General features: G+C 42.6%; 2 protein-coding genes across 3 annotated transcripts; one reads left to right on the plus strand and one right to left on the minus strand.

Annotated features, from left to right (window-relative positions):
- Nucleotides 1–7,498: 7,498 nt before the first annotated feature.
- Nucleotides 7,499–14,669, minus strand: chtopa (chromatin target of PRMT1a). 2 transcript variants are annotated; one of them, XM_060042658.1, is made up of 6 exons: nt 14,528–14,669; nt 14,040–14,129; nt 13,008–13,158; nt 11,850–12,021; nt 9,724–9,849; nt 7,499–8,403 (listed from the first exon to the last, which is right to left on the minus strand). In XM_060042658.1, the coding sequence occupies exons 2-6, from the start codon at nt 14,102–14,104 to the stop codon at nt 8,198–8,200; spliced, it is 720 nt and encodes a 239-aa protein (XP_059898641.1). In that variant the 5' UTR covers nt 14,105–14,129; nt 14,528–14,669; the 3' UTR covers nt 7,499–8,197. The 2 variants fall into 2 exon arrangements, with proteins under 2 accessions (XP_059898641.1, XP_059898640.1); XM_060042657.1 differs by having other exon boundaries at nt 14,439–14,580.
- Nucleotides 14,670–14,737: 68 nt separating this feature from the next.
- On the plus strand, nt 14,738–19,515 carry snapin (SNAP associated protein). The gene is made up of 4 exons (XM_060042659.1): nt 14,738–14,872; nt 17,031–17,077; nt 17,464–17,582; nt 18,492–19,515. Exons 1-4 carry the CDS (start codon nt 14,757–14,759, stop codon nt 18,597–18,599), a joined length of 390 nt encoding a protein of 129 aa, XP_059898642.1. The 5' UTR covers nt 14,738–14,756; the 3' UTR covers nt 18,600–19,515.
- The last annotated feature ends 1,237 nt before the right edge of the window (nt 19,516–20,752 follow it).

The following is a 20,752-nucleotide window of genomic DNA, read 5'->3' on the forward strand; positions in this document are numbered from 1 at the left end:
GGTAACACTGTTGTCTTTGTCAAATAAAACATAAGGGGTAACACTGTCGTTTTTTTTATGTCGTCATGAAAAAAAACATAAGGAAAATAATAGAAATACACACATACATTTTAATGTCATGTACATCCTCTTTCTTGATGATTGATTATTGTGTAATGTCATCGCCTCAGTGGTGCAGTGGAGTGCACTCTGCCTAACCCCCTGGAGACCGGGGTTCAAGTCCGGTTGATGTCTTCTGTTGGAAGACTCTTATATCTATTTCATGTGAATTATAAAGTCAAGTATAACCTTCGTGATGCATATGTCCGGTGTCTTGTTGGTGCATTGTTAAGGTCGGAGGTTAACACTTTAAACAGCTCATATTTGGATCCCCGCAAAAACGTAGACAGGGGTGGCACTGTCGTTTTTTTTTGGTCAACATGGAAAAAACATGAGGGGTATCTGTCGTTTTTTATCGGCTGTCATGAAATAAACATAAGGGTCTATATTTATAAAATAAAACATAGGGGGTAACACTGTTGTTTTACTTTGGTCGTCATGAAAAAAAACACAAGGGGTAACACTGTCGTTTTTTTTGGTCGTCATGAAAAAAAACATAAGGGGTAACACTGTTGTTTTTTATTGGTCGTCATGAAAAAAACCATAAGGGGTAACACTGTTGTTTTTTATTGGTCGTCATGAAAAAAACCAAAACCACTGTTGTTTTTTATTGGTCGACATGAAAAAAAACATAAAGAGTAACACTGTTGTCTTTGTCAAATAAAACATGAGGGGTAACACTGTCGTTTTTATAAAATGAAACATAAGGGGTAACACTGTCCTTTTTTATCGGCCGTCATGAAAAAAACATAAGGGGTAACACTGTCGATATTTATCCATTAAAACATAGGGGGTAACACTGTCGTTTTTATCAAATGAAACATGAGGGGTGAAACTGTCGTTTTTTATTGGTCGTCATGAAAAAAAACATAAGGGGTAACACTGTCGTTTTTTATTGGTCGTCATGAAAAAAGGCATAAGGGGTAACACTGTTGTTTTTTATTGGTCGTCATGATAAAAAACATAAGGGGTAACACTGTTATTTTTTTATTGGTCGTCATGAATAAAAACATAAGGGGTAACACTGTTGTTTTTTATTGGTCGTCATGAAAAAAAACATACGGGGTAACACTGTTGTCTTTGTCAAATAAAATATAAGGGGTAACACTGTCGTATTTTATTGGTCGTAATGAAAAAAAACGTATTTAAAAAAAAAACAAAAAAAAACACTGCAGTTTTTATCAAAAGATACGTAAAGGGTAAGACTGTCGTTCTTTATCTGTCGTCATGAAAAACCCATAAGGGGTAACGCTGTCGAAATGTATCGAATAAACCATAGGGGATAACACTGTCGTTTTTATCAAATCAAACATGAGGGGTGACAATGTGGTTTTTTATTGGTCTAAATGAAAAAAAACATAAGGGGTAACACTGTTGTTTTTTATCGGTCGTCATGAAAAAAAAACACTACTTTCATCACTATCGATTAGATTTACTTTCATCACTATACAATAATGTGTCCTACTAAAAATTAGTAGGACACTGGTGAGTGGGGACTCGAACCTGAGACTACAGAGTGTTAGCCAACACTCTTACCACTGCACCACCAAGACTCCGACACAAATTTTCCCGGAAGATCTACTTGACTTTACAATTCAGCAGAAATAATAGACTTAATTTAACACAATGCCATTTACATTCCAAGGACTTAAGCCCCGGTCTCCGGATTGAAAATCACAAGCTCTCCCTGCGGCACCAGACAGTGAGCTCAGAAGTTCCGAAGATCAGAGTTACCAAAGATCATAGGATATATATGACCCATTTTTAAATACATGACGTAATTACAATATGGGTTTAAAGAACATGTCTGCTGTCAAGCCATACGGTTTGCCCACCAGTGGCAGCCACAAATTAATGGAGCGCCCTCAGGTGGCAAGTAAATAAAAAGCATACTGATGACAATGCTGTTTGGTTAGGTTATTTATGGAAATAGTGTACTGCTACACATATTATCTGAATACCTCTCCTGGAACCGTCACCTTATCGTGGTGGAGAGGTTTGCGTGTCCCTGTGAACCTGAGGGCTGTGTTGTCTGGAGCCTTGTGCTCCTGGTAGGGTCTCTCATGGCAGAGTGGTCTCAGGCGAGGGGCCAGACTAAGAATGGTTCAAAAATCCTCAATGAATAACGGAAATAGAGGAGATGTGACCCGGCCCGGAGGAAGCCCGGGGCCCCCCCGTCTGGAGCTAGGCCCAGACGGAGGGCTCGATGGCGAGCGCCTGGTGGCCGGGTTTGCCACGGAGCCCGGTCGGGCACAGCCCGAACAAACTACGTGGCACCCCCCCTCTCTTCATCTCATGGGCCCACCACCTGTGTGAAGACCCGTTGGGGTCGGATGCGCAGCCACATGGGTGGCAGCGAAGGTCAGGGGTCTCGACGGACCAGACCCGGGCGGCAGAAGCTGGCTCTGGGGACGTGGAACGTCACCTCGCTGTGGGGAAAGGAACCGGAGCTTGTGAGGGAGGTGGAGCGCTATCAGTTAGATCTGGTGGGGCTTACCTCCACGCACAGTCTCAGCTCTGGTACCGTACTCCTGGATAAGGGTTGGACTCTATTCTTCTCCGGAGTTGCCAAGGGCGTGAGGCGCCGGGCGGGTGTGGGGATACTCATAAATCCCCGGCTGAGCGCCGCGGTGTTGGAGTTTACCCCGGTAGACGAGAGGGTCGCCTCCCTGCGCCTAAGGGTTGTAGGGGGGAAAACTCTGACTGTTGTTTGTGCGTATGCACCAAACAGCAGCTCAGAGTACTCGGCCTTCTTGGAGACCCTGAATGGAGTCCTGTATGGGGCTCCAGTAGGGGACTCCGTAGTTCTGCTGGGTGACTTCAACGCCCACGTGGGCAACGATGGAGACACCTGGAGAGGCGTGGTGGGGAGGAACGGCCTCCCTGATCTAAACCCGAGCGGTCGTTTGTTATTGGACTTCTGTGCTAGTCATGGATTATCCATAACAAACACCATGTTCGAACATAAGGGTGCTCATAAGTGTACCTGGTACCAGAGTACCCTAGGCCGAAGATCAATGATCGATTTTGTGATCGTGTCATCTGATCTGAGGCCGCATGTTTTGGACACTCGGGTAAAGAGAGGGGCGGAACTGTCAACCGACCACCATCTGGTTGTGAGTTGGATCAGGGAATGGGGGAAATTTCCGGATAGACCTGGTAAGCCCAAACGCGTAGTGCGGGTGAACTGGGAACGTCTGGAGGAGGCCCCCGTCCTAGGTATCTTCAACTCACACCTCCGGCGGAGTTTTTCTAGCATTCCTGTGGAGGTTGGGGGCATTGAGCCGGAGTGGGCGGTGTTCAAAGCCTCCATTGCTGAAGCTGCGGTGGCTAGCTGTGGCCTCAGGGTCTTAGGCTCCTCAAGGGGCGGTAACCCTCGGACACCGTGGTGGACACCGGTGGTCAGGGAAGCCGTCCGATTGAAGAAGGAGGCCTTCCGGGATATGATATCCTGGAGGACTCCTGACTCGGTTGCAGGGTACCGACAGGCCCGAAGGGCTGCAGCTGCTGCCGTGTCGGAGGCTAAGCAGCGGGTGTGGGAGAAGTTCGGAGAGGCCATGGAGAAGGACTTTCGGTCGGCACCAAAGTGTTTCTGGAAGACTATCCGGCACCTCAGGAGGGGGAAACGGGGAACCGTCCAAGCTGTGTACAGTAAGGATGGGACTCTGTTGACCTCAACTGAGGAGGTCGTCGGACGTTGGAAGGAACACTTTGAGGAACTCCTGAATCCGAATAACACGCCCTCTATGTTGGAGGCAGAGCTCGAGGTTGATGGTGTTTCGTCGTCAATTTCCCTGGTGGAGGTCACTGAGGTAGTCAAACATCTCCGCAGTGGCAAAGCCCCAGGGATTGATGAGATCCAGCCAGAAATGCTAAAGGCTCTGGGTGTTGAGGGGCTGTCATGGTTGACACGCCTATTCAACATCGCGTGGGAGTCGGGTACAGTGCCAAAGGAGTGGCAAACCGGGGTGGTGGTTCCCCTGTTCAAAAAGGGGGACCAGAGAGTGTGTGCCAATTACCGGGGTATCACACTTCTCAGCCTCCCTGGTAAAGTCTACTCCAAGGTGCTGGAAAGGAGGGTTCGGCCGATCGTCGAACCTCAGATTGAAGAGGAACAATGCGGTTTTCGCCCCGGACGTGGAACTACGGACCAGCTCTTCACTCTCGCAAGGATCCTGGAGGGGGCCTGGGAGTATGCCCATCCGGTCTACATGTGTTTTGTGGATCTGGAGAAGGCGTATGACCGGGTCCCCCGGGAGAAACTGTGGGAGGTGCTGCGGGAGTATGGGATAAGGGGGTCTATCCTCAGGGCCATCCAATCCCTGTACTCCCAAAGCGAGAGCTGTGTTCGCATCCTCGGCAGCCAGTCAGTTTCGTTCTCGGTGGGTGCTGGGCTCCGCCAGGGCTGCGCCTTGTCACCAATCCTGTTTGTGATATACATGGACAGGATATCGAGGCGTAGTCGTGGTGGGGAGGGGTTGCAGTTCGGTGGTCTGAGGATCTCGTCACTGCTTTTTGCAGATGATGTGGTCCTCATGGGATCATCGGCCTGTGACCTTCAGCACTCACTGGATCGGCTGGCGGCCGAGTGTGAAGCGGCTGGGATGAGGATCAGCACCGCTAAATCTGAGGCCATGACTCTTAGCAGGAAACCGATGGATTGCTTACTCCGGGTAGGAAATGAGTCCTTAGCCCAAGTGAAGGAGTTCAAGTACCTCGGGGTCTGTTTCGCGAGTGAGGGTACTATGGAACGTGAGATTGGCCGGAGAATCTGAGCAGCGGGGGCGGTATTGCGTTCGCTTTACCGCACCGTTGTAACGAAAAGAGAGCTGAGCCGCAAGGCAAAGCTCTCGATCTACCGGTCGATCTTCGTTCCTATCCTCACCTATGGTCATGAGGGCTGGGTGATGACCGAAAGGACGAGATCGCGGGTACAAGCGGCCGAGATGAGTTTTCTCAGAAGGGTGGTTGGCGTCTCCCTTAGGGATAGGGTGAGAAGCTCAGCCATCCGTGAGGAACTCGGATTAGAGCCGCTGCTCCTTTACTTAGAAAGGAGTCAACTGAGGTGGTTCGGGCATCTGGTAAGGATGCCCACTGGGCGCCTTCCTTGGGAGGTGTTTCAGGCACGTCCAGTGGGGAGGAGACCTCGGGGAAGACCCAGGACTAGGTGGAGAGATTATATCTCAACACTGGCCTGGGAACGCCTCGGGATCCCCCCGTCAGAGTTGGTCAATGTGGCCCGGGAAAGGGAAGTCTGGGGCCCCCTGCTTGAGCTGCTCCCCCCGCGACCCGACCCCGGATAAGCGGAAGAAAATGAGATGAGAGATGAGACATTGATATTATCTGAAAACATTTTTCTATTGTTACGTATTTTAAGAACACAAGCTGTATTTCCCTCTCTTAACCACTAGGGAGTAGGACCAAACATATAAGCCGTAAATACTATACATAGCCACAAGGGGAGCAAGACCTTACTGAAGGCTGCAATAAATACTTTAGCCACAGAAGGCAGCACCACAGACAGGTAAGGAGGCCGAGGGTAATACGTCAACCCGGCTCCTCCCACTACTTCCGGGCTTGAGGATCCATACCATAACAGACGGTTGGAGCCAGAGCAAGCTAGAATTCTTCCGGTAGCTATTGGACAGGGTTAAGGTCTATTGATCAGCTAGGAGAACGCTCAGCACGTGCTTAGACACATCTTCAATCTCTCCTTGCTTCAGAGTATCAGTTTACCATACCGAAAATACTTTATACTAAATAAAGTCTCTTTAAAGCTATTCCTTTGGATTTGACCACTTTCCTTGAAGAACTACGTAATACTATACATTAACTTTCGAGGAGGGTTTTAATTATGCCAATGTACTGAATCATCATGTTAAACGCATTTCTTTGTTTCAATACATTTAATTCGAACCATCCTTAGAAATAAGTGGTCGATGATGGATGGATATAGGCTATCACTGACTTTGACTTCAGACAGATTTCCTTGGCATTGTTCTTGTAATATTTGCCAGCTATAATAAAATCTAACATCTAACAGCCTATTATATTCTTGCAGATGGAAGCGGTAATCTGTTTTTGTAATAAAGTCATCAAAGACCTTTCAATGGGACGGATTAGGCCTATTTAACTATTTTCTCATGTATCAATTGTTGAATAAAATAAAACAATTGAGTTCCATTATATTTGTGTGTCGTATTCGTGTGTCGCTACCAGTGTTTTGCTACTCAATATACCTTATTCATGAACGCATTGTCGAAAGACCCATACACCCATTATTATGGGTATACTTCTTTAGCAAGGCGTCCAATAAGAAATTCTCAATGTGTGTTATCTGTCAATCTACCAAATATTTTGGGAGCAAGGGCGACACGTTTCCCCTGCTGTGACAGAGCTGGGAAGGTGGTGCCCTACCCGTGCCCTCTCACATGAAAGTAGCTAATCTATCTCCTAATATTCTTTCGTTAATTAGGCGATCTGATCGGTAGAGTAGGCCAAAATATATCCCGCCGGTTATGATTGGTTCAAATTGCAAAAATGTTCAGCATCTAAAATAAGGCATGTACAGCAAGTTTCAGAATTTTTATTTTAATCCTTTAGGGAGGAAATTCTGAGTGTTTAACTTTGACCGGAAGGAATAGAACCCCCTATGGGAATTTCGGTACCAATTATTTTGGGGCCCTGCATAACGGGAATGCAAGTGTCGACAAATTTGAAGACTATCGTGCAGTCAAGTGCAGAGCTATAGGGGTTAGGGTTACCAATCCGTAATAAGAGTCCCTAGAACAACCATAGGGATCCACAGATTGACTGAATACCCCAACTCCCATTGCTCCAACACAAAATACGTCCGGTAAATTGCGTCAAACATTTTGCACGCCCCACAATAAACCAAACTATCAGGGTGGCATTAACACACTCAAAGAGGTCAGGCTAAGGATTTAGGGTTCGTCAGGCAATTTGTTGCTGCTTGTACATGCCAATGCATGGATTTTTTGATTCAGTCATCCATATTAAGAGGATCATGATTATATTATAGAATAGATTAGCTTGCAGATTTGTTTTACCATGTTAATTTAAGCCTTAATCACAACATAGCGTAATTTAGGCTTATGAAAACTAGTTTTGCCACTGGTGCAGTACCAAACGATATCTGCAAATGAGAAATATTTCCTAAATCTTGACCAAAAACATTACAACCAGCATAATCAACAGTCCAATGTGTCACAATGCACAAGCCCCAGGCACATTACACCCTACCATTGAAAACCACGCTACCTATAATGATCGTAGGTGGACTGAAAGTTCCACAAATGCAACTGTGCAGCTTTGGCCCAACATGAAGGCATCAACATCCCAAACATAAAAAGGGAAAAAAGAAACAGGAGAATGCAAATTGATTTCCTCTGCTGGACTTTTTTTTTTTATAAAAAACATTGGATTCTCGATCACATCAGCAGGGGAACACTATTGTTTGAATTACATTCTACTTGCTTGTGTAAGATGTCAAGTCAATACAAATAATTCCAATTAAAAATGATGGACACATGGATATTCTGTAAACTAAGGAAAAAAGTATCAAACCTTGGTATTGGCCTCTTATAAATAAAAAAGGAATTCGATGATCTCCTTAAAAATACTTAAAAAAATTGTGGTAAAAGTCCAATGCCAATTCAGTACAAAAACGATCATATCAACCTTTTACAATAGCAGCTTTGCATCAGGACTAATCGATCATGAGAAATATTATACATCTATAGATATAGAAATATCCAAGATATATACATCTGTCAGAGCAAGGCATACAGAAAAACACATTGTATACATTTTTAGAACTTCCAGATATTTGTAATTATGTAAAAGATTAAAGCTCGCAGATTTGGTAAGCCACGGTTCAGATTTATTTTCTAGAGTTAGGCTTCAATTTCGGCAGCAGTTTTGCTGACTGCATTCTATGTTTTCGTGGGCGCCTTTTCTAAATAATAGTAAGCTGCATTTGTAGAGTTCAGCTTCAGAAACTATTTGAGTTTCTATCCAATGTGACTTGTACAGCGTAGAAGCCTGCGTCAGCCATCTACGATCGGCTCCTGGATCATCACTCCATGCCATCAGTGTCTGCCTGGGCCATGTATGCATCCAGTTCAGCATCGAGGTGGCCTTTGGTTTTCGACATGTAGGCATCCAACTGATTGTCCAGCTGTTCCCGGGTTAGAGAGGAGGCGCGACCAGCTATTCTGCCTCGCCCACGGCCCCGACCACCTCGAGCAGGGAAGCCACCACGTCCTCGCAGAACACCGCGACCTGAGGAAAGAACAAAAATCAACACTTTTTATTTCTACATAAACCAGAAGTTTATTCTTGGTGTAACTAGTCCACTATTATTTGCAATTATGAAAAAACCAACTAATAGAATGGGACCTTTCCAACTCAAACTGAAATGGAAACAAGGATCCCTCAAGATTAAACTGAAACCAAGCTGAAAAAATGTTAGTTAGGGCTGGGCGATATTTTTGATTTAATTAATTCATTTGCATTTTACTTTCCTACGGTTTGTGAATCGGCTGAACCGCAAAATCGCGATTTAAAAACAGTTCTAGACTGCGCAGATTTGTCTTGTTGGGACTCCGTAGTAGCCTACACTCACTTTCCAGAACGCGCGCAAAACTCAGCCACATACAATCACATTCACCGCGCCCCCGACAGACATACCATAATAATGTCCACAAACACAAATGAAGAACGCATTCCTAAAGAAGGCGGTGTTACTTCAGTTGTATGGAAGTGGTTCGGGGACAAGCGGTCAGACACAGAACAAACAACTGTTCTGTGTAAGGTTTGTAGAAAGTCGATCGAAGCAAAACATGGGAAAACAGCCAACTTATTCCAGCACCTGCGACAGAAAATATGCGGTGGAATGGCAGGAGTGTGTAGCACTAAAGTCCAGTTCAGACCAAAGATTCCCAACGCATCTGCTTGCAACTCGCAACTCCTTGCGAGGAGACGGGCTGAGACATTCTAAAAACCGGGCAGTTCACACTGCTGCACCGGGCGGCGACGTCAGGTGGTTTCCCTAGCAACTCTGAACGCTATGGCACAGCTGAGAGCCGCAAAAGCATCAGCACGGGCACGTTCGCGGCACGGTCCGCGCGTTTACACCGCCCGAGGTAAATTGCCTGCTTGAGCTAGCACCCCAATTTACCCTCACGGACCCTACACACATTGGTGGTTCATTGGGTTTCATTCTGATGTAAATGCGGCTTGGGGTGCCTGCGCTGTCTCCACAGAGACAACGCAGTGATATCATAATGAGCAGTTCTAACTGGAGAGACATTTTTTTCAATTTGATTTAAAAAAAATCTTTGCACAATAATGACAGCCAAGTGGTGCCGTTTCTGATTTGTTCACAGAAGCCTAGACTACTTGTTAAACTCATGTATTTTTATTGTGTTAATTAAGAAAATATGTATTTAAATTCTTAATTAAGGTATTTTTAGTTCGTTGAGAGAAAAACAAAAACAAAATTTAGATTTGATTTTTTAGGCCTAATCGCCCAGCCCTAAATCAAATGCAATAAAATTCTCAGATTAAAACAAAAATATCAACTGATTCAACAACACACACCTCTAACACCCAGTCCTCGTCCGGCTCCTCGAGAGAGAGGCCCTCCCCTTTGCACTCCCCGCAGCATAGCTCGTCCTGAAACACCACGACCACGGACGTGAATCAGGCCTGCTGAAATGCGCTTCCCTGAAAGAAATACAACAGTGGAAAGAGCTAGTGAATAAGAGTTTTTGGACATTATAAGCATTATAAAAGATGTAGCAGAACCGGATTCTAAAGAAAAGACAACAGTTCCAAAACAGTAGGGGTGTGACGAGATCTCGTGCCACGAGATCTCGCGAGATTAAACTCGACGATATTACCCGTCGCGTTAAAAATCTGTCTCACGAGATTTCTGAGCTATCCAAACTTCTATTTGTGGCCTGTAGGGGCATGCGCCTTTGATACGTCTAGCCTGCCAGAACCTTACGAAGGAGAAGGAAAAGAAGAAGAGGAGGAGAAGGAGGGGAAGCAGGGGAAGCAGGGGAATCAGCCATAGGCAGCCAGAATGACGTCGGAAAATACCCGTATTACCGTCGAAGATGCCCCCGCCACTTTTAAATGATTTGTTTGGCAGCATTTTGGGTACCCGGCGGAAATTATGAATGGCAGTAGAGTGACTGATAAGACACGGACAATACCAAGTTGTCAGTGACATACTTGGTCAGACTCTGTTTGCACTATTTGCACTCTGTATTGATGGAGTAGAACTTTGATTTGGTTTTGCACATAATATTGTTTGCACTTGAAAAAAAAGAGAATTATTTAATTTCATTTATTTTACTTCAACTTTTATAAATTTTAGTTTTATTTTCAATTTCATGAATGTTAAGAGTTATAATAAAACATTTCAAAATGCATGTGCAACTCGGTTAAATAAAAGTCTGTTGGTCCAGTCATATAATTTGTCATTGTAGTTTTCTTAAAATCTCGTCTCGTCTCATGAACCGAATATCGTGTCTCGTCTCGTGAGCTGAGTGTATCGTCACACCCCTACAAAACAGTATTTGTTTCGGTATCTTTGTTTTTAATTAAACACGTCTTATTTAATGACGTCTTCTTCTGTCAAGTCAAAAGGTTTGGTTTATAGTTTAGCTCCATATATCAATAAAAGTATCACCCCCCTCTATATTTAAGGGTCATAACGGTCTTGTGTAGGCTATTTAAGAGGATTTTACCTTATTTGAAGCTCAGCACAGGTTAAATATTTGCATGGTACATGTCGAGATTTAAATCAGCATTGATTTTAGTGCATCTTAGCCCCTCTTGTTGACGCGTTCTGAAATAGGGCAGTTGGCCCCATCCATTATATCCCAACGCGTGTTTAGCTGCATCTTTGTTTTGACCAACCCATGTGAGCACATACGAACTGCCCAAGATAGTTAACCAACTGAAGAATTTCAGAATGCGTTTACTCTGCGAGAGGAGACTATTGGAGAAAATCAAAGCTGGCTTAAAAGGTAGTATAAGTATTATCTTGGCTTCATGAATGAAATAAGTGTAGAAAAAGCACAGAGTCAACAAAGAACTCCATTCTGAGTGACATCCACAAGTGTTACTCATTTAACTCATTTTAACCTTCTGCCACCACCAAAATGAACCCTGTTTACTTAGCGGACACCAAATGGACCCCTAAATCTGTAAACCTCTATAACTGGCTCACCCCACCCTGATAGGGAAAGGGCTTTATGACATCCAAGGTAGACTCATTTACACCCCCACCCCTGAGATGAACCTCTTTGCTTTACAAAGAAGAAGGGAGCCCCCTTCAGTCTTTCTCTCACTTTTACTGACTTACATGCTTGGGTTAACTTGTTTATGTTGCAGTCAAAGCTAAAACATTGCCTGCTTTAACTCTCTCTGAGATACTCTGATATGAATTGGAATTATCTCTGCCATGCCGTGTAGCTCAAGGGTAACAAACAGTAAAAAATATATTTCTATCTATATTTTGACATATCAATTGGTGGAAAACAAACCGGTGGGAGGCAGAACCCACGGTCCTACAGAACAAGTACCAGAGTATGGAGCACACTTCCTGTATGCTAAAAAATATTCTGTTTAACCAAGGTGGAAACAAATCATAAGATCTGTAAAGATATGCATGTGCACAATGATTGTGGCTCACTGTGACCAATGACCCTTACCTCTGAGGCCCAAAGCACCCCGAGCTGCTCCTCGGATGCGCCCTCGAAGACTGCCCCTGGTAATTCCTTGCATCCCTCCTCGACCGGCAGCGCCTCCTGCACGCATCAGTGCCCCGATAGGTCGGCCCAGCCGTGCCTGAATGTTGCTTTTCCCCAAGCGCTGCTTCAGGCTCTAACAAGGTAAATGATATGGTTTGACATGTTGATCAAACAATATCAAAACATAGGAGACATTATTTAACATATTTTTCTAATAAAAATTGTCATTCTTTTGGAGAATCGTGTTTGAATTTAACAAAAATAACGGGATCAAATGGGGATCAAAAGTACAAAAGAATTGGGTGCCCACAGCCCAGTAAACTCTTGTAAACTCAAATGACAAATTAAGGGCCCATATTTAGACCTAGTAGGATAAGTGTGACAAAAGGCACAAATCTATCATTTTAATCACAAGCTTACATGACACAAGCTTAAGGCACCTTTGGATCAACCCATATCATACTGTAAAGTGCTCAGTGTGCTGTAGATTAAAGCATAGCGTGAAGGATAACACATGCAAACTACCTCTAGGACAATTAAGAAATCTTTGAAAAAAAGTGTGAAAAATACATCTGTGATATCCGCATGTTGTAAGAAAATGCGTATTTACCGCCAGTTTTGCAATGGAAACATGGGTGCTAGTACATATTATACTATGCATTTGCCAGGAGTAGACTCATTTGGTAGCAGCTTGTACAGTGGGATAAGTGATAAGATAAACAATGGCACCGCCGCAAAGAAACCAGCAAAGAACATCGATGGATCTTCACAGTTTTATGTTTCACCACACAATCATTACCCCGGTGTTTCCCATACATAGACCAATATGCGGCGCAGCGCATATTGGTGCGCGGCGCCGCATATTTTTTTATAAAAAAATAAAAAAGTGCAAATATACTGGTCACATGGTCACTGGTCACGACCAGATGTAAAATTCAGTCGCTCATTCTCAAATTTAGGTCGCAAAATGCGACCATTTGGTCAGTCTGGAGCCCTGATTTGTGATATTACAACTCAAACATTATTGGTCTAATACAGCATTACTCTGCAATCAGAATGTGGGCTTCTTGGCTGTACCAATATTTCATATAGGTTCATTAAAATAGGGTAATGTCTCACCTGCTTGTAGTGCAGTGCAGCTTGCACCGATGGTCGGTTTTCCATTTGCTGGGCTAGCCGACGGTTACGTGCACTGGCCAGGTGTTGTTGCTGCATTGTGGCTCGCACACTCACCACTGAGGGCGCCTTGTTCTTCAGCATGTTAGTGAAGCTTGATAGGTAAAAGGAAGGGGTCAACATGGAAATAGAGGAGGGAAGAAGCAGGGAAAAATGGATATATCTAGGAGGGGTCCAAAATCATTTTTCTTTTATACCATCACTGTTGCACTGGGGTATACACACCAGATTTGTTGACCCTTCATTTCTCTCTCAAATGGTAACAATACAAAATATTGTTTTATTAGGATTAAACCATAGCAAAAGGCTTAGAAAGCCCAATTTGGAGATGCAGAACAATAAGAGGATGAAGTGTAGAAGCATAGCAAAAGAGAGAAGAGCAACAGAGGACATGTTGCCACTTACAGGCCTCCTGCTGCACTACTGTGATGGCTTCATCATCGTGCCACACAGGAAGCCCTGGGCGGGAGGTGGTTCACACAGCTGCCCAGCCACTTACGACCTGCACCATGCATTACTTTGTGTGGATGGTCGAGGGCGAGCAAGCATGTCCAAGTCAGGACTGGGCAGCAGTCTGTTGCATAGAGTGAAAGAGGTTTTGAGAGAGAATGAGTAGGGAAGTATCGCGCAAACACAACCTCCATTTGTGTTTCCACTCCCTTTTGAAACAGCATGTGTCTTGCACACTGTTTTACAGGTAACAGCAATATGCACTCTTTTGATAGATTTTTCTACCAATTAAGACCACAGCCTTTAAGAACCAAATGTAGTTGGTGCACACAAGATATCGGCTTTAGGGGCTTGCCGGATGCTTTATTCTAGCACAACCATTGCAAGATAATAGCATTTTCAGTGGTCGGTGCACAATTTGTGACACGGCCATCTAGCATCCTTGGAAGGTCTGGTCCCCTACAGTGGAATTCTGTGTAGAGACTACCCCTCAATCTTGTTTTTTATTGCTTGATAGCGTCTCACCGCTCGTTTAGAGATACTTTGGTGGTGCTTTTGAGCACGACTTTTTGGGAAGAGGGGGCGGTCATTCTGTATTCCTTTGGCTGGAGGTTTCTGTAAAAAAAGAAAGAAAGAAAAAAAAAAGAATAATAAATATAAGAATACTGAAGCCTGGGTTATAAGAAATACCCCATATGTATAGCTATGATAGCAAGTCATCATTCAGGGCATTGACGATTGATGGCTCTATATTTCACTAAACAACGGATACGATGGGCTATTAAAGGCTAACGTTTCCATACACGCAATAACAGTTAATTAAAACATCGCCGGAGTTAGTTGGTAGTTAATGATTGCACAGATTAAAAACTTTAGCTCCAAATACATACATACACGTTTCATGAACCAAACAACCTCACTGACCGTTGTATTAAACGAGAAGAGTAGTTAGCAGTTGTAGCTTTGCGGAGGCTAGTTTCAAAGAGCGTGTTCCGTAGTGTTTGGTGTCGCACCGTATGCAAAAGTAAATACTGGATGAGTATTCACATGTAGTTCCTTGGTCAGATGTATGTCTAAAATCCCCTCTTCGAAGAGTCTTTCTAATAGTTTCTTGATTAACTCCCCTGCCGTTTCATAAAATGGTGCTGGCAAGGTTAGCCGGACCACGAAAATGGAGTTTATCTTCCTACGGGAACTAAGCGTGCGGCGTCACTTCCGGTCCGGGTCGGAGTTTATGTAGTAATGGCGGCGTTAGCGATGGACGAACCTGCGTCTGAAAAAGATGCGATTGCAGAGGGATTGCTTGACCTTTTGAAGCCGTCTGTACAGCAGCTCGATTTACATGTACACTCAATGAGGTAATATTTTGCTTTTGTTATTTCATATTCAATCGTAAAACCTGTGTAAGTTAGGGTTAGTGGCGTGCATGTAGACATGTCTAATGGGACTCACTGTTTACATTTGTTGTAATACAATGCCATACAGATAATAATAAATAACATCACATAAATAACCTAAACGTCGTCGATACAACAAATACTATCAAGGCGGGGCAGTTTAGCCGTGTTTGTGACACAACAGTGGTTTAAAGCTGGATGTACAGTTATATGTACATCTGTTGTGATGGTGTCATGGGATGTACTGGTTTTTTTTATAACGCGCGCGTGCATTAAGTCACATGGGCGAATTAAATCGCACGCGCGCTTCAAGTAAATCGCACTGACGTTCGCTTCGTTTAGTAATTCGCTCGCACGATTACATTTGTCACATATGCGCTTTACAGATCTTATACGATATAATTTGGCTGTATAAAACAGTTCCCTGTTGTCTTTACAATAAGTTTGCCATGTCCCATACACAAACATGTTAAGATAGTGTCAGCACAACACTAACCCAATTTTTCAAGTGATAAATGTGATCATTCTGACTCAAATCGACTTTAAAGGCAGGACTATTGTATTCTGAGTTTAATCTCAGAATTCTGAGTCAGAATTGACTTTATTCTGGATTTATTCTCAGAACTATGGAATACAGTTTTATATCGTTGCCATGGTGATTAATATAGACGCTGCTAACCCTGGAACCACGTAGTTTACATATTGTTTAAATCATCTTTCGTTAGTCGATCTGAGCTTCTAGGTTATGCATCATTTGATTTAAATGATGATAAAAATCCAAATGAAAGGTTAATTTTAAAATGCTATGTTTGTTTAATAAGAGAATATTAAAACCGCTGTTTTCTTTATTTTTTTTCTTTCAACAAAAATGTAGTTTTTCGAGTGACGCGGGGGTTGCATATTTATTCTTATTTGGGATGACGAGGCCCACGTGCTTTGGGTGTCTATGACCCCAATGTTGCTCACTTGAGTAGCCTTTTAGAATGTTTCGCCTGCCTTTTTAATTTATTGATTGTATTTATGCTTATATATTTTCTTAAAGGTCCCATGGCATGCTACTTTATGAATGCTTTCATATAGCAGTTAGTGGGCCCCTAATACAGTACTTGTAGATGTTCAAGAAATTCAGCCTTGGTGCAGAATTACAGCCACTACGAGCCAGTCCCACAATGAGCTTTCCACAAACTTGCCATTTTTTTGACAGGCGGGTCAAGGAGGAGGGTGGGGGTGTGGCCCTAAGCAGCTTGCGGCCACGGTACCATGCGCTCGTGTTTACAGTGGATGTATCGCAATGGCGAGGCGCACACAGCTTTTGGCCTAGTTCTGTAAATATTCTAGAACACTCCGGTTGCTCCGGCGGGAGTCCTGGAGCTCTATATCTAAATAATATCATTTATACATAGATATCTATATCATATAATACATATTATCACGGCCAAAAGCGTTGTGCGCCTCCACACGATATTATGAACGACTGTCGGGTTCTCTGACGCCTCTGGTTCCTTCACTTCCACCTCAATCTGAAGTAGACTGAACCGCGACATGGAGGAGAAAGGGATTGTTTCCCGCGTTTGCCAACTGCAAATTACATTTGTATAATAGCTGCTGGAGTATTGAACACATCTCTAATGAACGGCACAGTCTTCGCCTTTTAAAGTATAATCATAAATATAGGATGGCCATATATTTATATTTTTTGTCCTATTTGTTGACTTCTTTTCACATACCAAAGCAATCCCAAAATCAAATGCTTTGACAAAAAAAGTAAAAAATAAATGTATACTTTTTTTACAGGCCTGTAATAAGCCCGTCCAGTCATATCACTCGACCCCATGAAATAATTGGATGGCCTGCCTGTCATTTCGTCTACCTACCTGGCTACCTGTGCATTGCAAATGAATGGATTCTTGCACAAGGCTAGGCAGACCTGTTGCTAGAGCTAGTCACGTGTTTGAGGGGCGGGGTTTTGGTGGGAGGCCTGAACAGACTGTTGGGATTTTTTCAGTTGTTCAGTCTTATGTTTGGATTTAACGTCCTTGTCACTTCTTCAACTGAGTAACTTACATTTTGTATGATTCGTGTTATTTTGAATTAACAATTAATGTTTTTATATTTTCAGAGAGAGCCAGGTGGAGTTGAGAGAGCACATTGACAATCTAGCCTCAGGTGAATTTTTTGTAATGTTCAAGAAGCCATGGGGGAGAAAGTTGTTATACAAAAGGGTCTTTCACTGATGACTGCTATGACTTTCATTCGTAAAAATGAAATGCCTTTGACAACATGTCCAGTTAAGGAGAGGACTATCCCCTCATCTCCCTGACCCTAACCCATATGTAATCTAGGATGCTTTGAGTAATATCCTCAATGTCCATACTGTAGCCAACTTTGACAAACAGTTGATTGCTTTGAATTGGCGAACAGTGAGTCACTGAGGTCACCCACCAATATAAGGCAAATGCACTTTAAAGTGCCTGTGAAAGTTTTCCGCAACCCAGCCGGCGCCGCCATTACTAGTCCATCTTGTCTGTTGCATTAATATCTGTTTTTTTCAGAACTTGGCCGAATAAATGAGCACCAGAAGGTTTCACTAGACCTTGACCCATATGTGAAGAAACTGCTTAACGCAAGACGCAGAGTTGTGCTAGTAAACAACATACTGCAAAATGCCCAGGTGAGGGTTACTATAGCTATGGATTTTTGGATATGGGATGGATATTTCTCTCTTTACACCTGTGCTGTGTTCCAATATCCATACTGCCATGAGTACACTTAAACGTAGTACACTATCCGCACTCACTAAGTGCGTTGATTTTTTAGATGTCAGTGTTGTTCCAAATCGAATACTCCGTGGTGCACTGACCAGAAATTACGATCACGACTGCCTCCGCGGCTCCTCCCCCGCAATAAACATCCCGCTTTGAACGGTGAACTCTTTATGCCTAGCAGCTATAAAAGCTATACAAACTAAAAAATTACTCTATTAATGCAGGCTATGTGGAAAATGGGCCGACTTTGGCTCAGCCTGGCTCCGTCCTCTTCCGCTACGTAGCTAAGATGGCTGCCGTTGAGTACGAAAAGTGTACATCGATTCACACTTCGCGGTTTGACCGTTTTGAGTACACCATCCTGGTCCTTTCAGTACACTTATTTTCGCCCCGATCTTGATTGGAAAGCCCTACGTATTCAAACTAAGTATAGCAAGTAGGGATAGTATGGATATTGGAACACAGCACTGTTAAATATTGTGACGTTACAACTGAATCTGAAGACAGAAGGGCACGTCAGCCTTGTCTCAGCCTGTTTAGACATAGGGTCAAAGATCCCCCACTTGATATCTGTAAAACATACCAGGGGGGGGGGGGGTTGAAGTGGCAATGGTATACAAGTTTACATTTCAATTTAGGGCATTTAGCAGACGCTTTTATCCAAAGCGACTTGAAATAAGTACTCTTGTCTGAATGTATACCAGTTTAAATTGCTTTGAATAATGTCATGAAGCATGCACCTAGTTTCGTACTCTGATCAAAAGTTTCTATCTGTTTGCATGCATTATATGTAATATCTTTGTCTTCCCTCCCAGGAACGACTGAGGCGACTAAACCATAATGTAGCCAAGGAGACCGCACGACGAAAAACGATGCTGGAGGCATCGGGAGCATTCATCACACGTCCATCCGGCAAACCATGAACCGGTCCCTCGCTTTAATACATACAAGTCATATCTTAGCGCTGTTCAATTTAAAAATTGCAATTTTGAATCGCCAGAACCATGTTACTCCGTGATTGGCTGTCGGCATAACTTTATTGAATTTCCCATTAAGACACAGGCCGAATCATTTCTGGAAATAAACACAACTATGTGGACAGAGGGTGAAAGACATGACAAAAATTCCAGAATCAAGTAGTTTGACTTAAGTTCTTAAGTTAACATTACAGACTATTGGTACATATGGATAACCAAACAAGTAAGACTATTAAGTTTTGTTAGATTACGTTGTTTTAATATAATATAATTTTTTTTACTTTGTTACACAAAACCTTTTAGTGATCTACTGTGTTCACTGATTTATTTTCAGTACATTGCAAATTATTTCCATTTAATTTGACATTTAAAATAATCTCCATGTGTGATGCTTTCAAAATGTTGTATTGCAGTAGATGGAAATCACTAGTGTCTGTAGCGTTAGCAAAATTAATTTTTCAGTCCCTACCAAACTTAATAGACTATGCTTGTGAATGTTTTATTAACATTTATTTTCAATATCAATTTCTAACTCCACAAAAAATAAATGACTTAAGTCGAGGCTGTATAGGCCATATGTTATACTTTATCTCATATATACTACTGCAATTATCTGACTTACACATTGAATCGTACTAGCCTACTGTAAGTCCTCATTTATCAAATATTGCATAACTTTGATTCAATTTTTTTTGCCAGCAGGGCAATGTTGTTGAGCATGAGTGTTATAATGAGCATTGTTGTACACACACTTCAGTTGTGTCGCTTAATGACGTTGAAGCTACGCAGGCCGTGAAAACAAAGAATGCAATCTGATTCAGAGCAGAATGTTCTGAAACTGGTTGGCGGAGAATGGCACAGATGTGTTTGTACCGTCAACGTCTGGTAGTCGCAAGCTGACACGATGAAGCCCTCCAACAGATGGGTGCACACGGATTTTAAAGGTCAAGGATGCCTGGCCGTGCTAGGTAAACATGCTCACATCTGAGAGAGACAAAGGAAACACAAGACGAAATGCCCACAAAGGCGTGTGCCACAGATCTGCAATTCCTCCATCTAAACCCAGTTTGGCCGGATAGAAACACCTCTGGAAGATGTGAAATGTAAGGGTTATATTTTATAGCCCACAATATATTAAGTACTGTAGGCCTATACCAAATATATTAAATGTCTCTTAAAACAAATGTCTCATTGTCTGTCTGAAACAAACGAAACATATAAAATGTCTCTAAAACAAATCAATGAAATGTTACGATAGGAAATTATATAAAATACAATAAGTCTGTAAAAAAAATAGGGTAGAGTAATCCACAGTAATTTACTGTGATTCTGCACTTAATTATTGAATATTTGTCACAGTATACTACTAGTCTGTGATATGCCTAAAAATAGTAATCAATTAGAATTGTAGAAATCACAGCTATAAATGGACTACTATAGAAAATACCAGTACTGTAGAAAATGCCTGCTAACATGTAAGTGTAGAAATTCACAGTAACCTACGGAGCCCGGGAGGTGAATGGGAGTCATTTTATTTTTTTTAACGCATACCAATTGGCATGCATGTTTAAAAGCAGAAATATAATAAAAAGTTTAAAGAAAAACATTGTATTGTAGCCTTTGATTTTTAAGGGAGATGAAAACAACCACACAGAACAGAAGAAAAAAAATGGATAATGAAGAAATGCATCACAAGACTAAATAGGATGATTTAAAAAACTGAAATGAGTTTGAAACTATATCTAAGATCTTCATCTTGTATTATTAAGATATCACAGTGATTTCAACTGAGATAGATCTAGAGGATTATTTTCGGGTCCTACGTGAACCCTAATTCACTACGCTTAAATCAAAGTTTACAGCAATTTTAAATTGTTCACTTGAGCCAGATATTAATTGGACAATAGTATAACAAATTCCATTAATTAAAACAGAAACTCGTCACATTCTGTTGTTATTCTTTTTATCGGGAAATCAATGTTAAACGCCAATAGGCTAAAGAGACACAACAGAAACACATACACCGCAATCATATAATACATATATTGTCTGTGTTCGATGTCATGCGTGTGTGGTTATTTATACAACAAATGAACAAA

Source organism: Gadus macrocephalus, chromosome 22 (genome assembly GCF_031168955.1).
Source record: "Gadus macrocephalus chromosome 22, ASM3116895v1".
NCBI classification, from domain to species: Eukaryota; Metazoa; Chordata; class Actinopteri; order Gadiformes; family Gadidae; genus Gadus; species Gadus macrocephalus.

Bases quoted from the DNA above. Each gene is read 5' to 3' on its own strand.
- chtopa (XM_060042658.1), bottom strand. From the start codon at position 14,104: ATGACCGCCCCCTCTTCCCAAAAAGTCGTGCTCAAAAGCACCACCAAA. The intron at 9,850-11,849 runs GTAAGGGTCATT...TATTTCTTTCAG, and splicing joins GGGTGCTTTGGGCCTCAGAG to GGAAGCGCATTTCAGCAGGC. The intron at 8,404-9,723 runs GTGTGTGTTGTT...TTCTTTCCTCAG, and splicing joins ACGAGGACTGGGTGTTAGAG to GTCGCGGTGTTCTGCGAGGA.
- snapin (XM_060042659.1), top strand. From the start codon at position 14,757: ATGGCGGCGTTAGCGATGGACGAACCTGCGTCTGAAAAAGATGCGATT. The intron at 14,873-17,030 runs GTAATATTTTGC...TTATATTTTCAG, and splicing joins TTACATGTACACTCAATGAG to AGAGAGCCAGGTGGAGTTGA. The intron at 17,078-17,463 runs GTGAATTTTTTG...TGTTTTTTTCAG, and splicing joins CATTGACAATCTAGCCTCAG to AACTTGGCCGAATAAATGAG.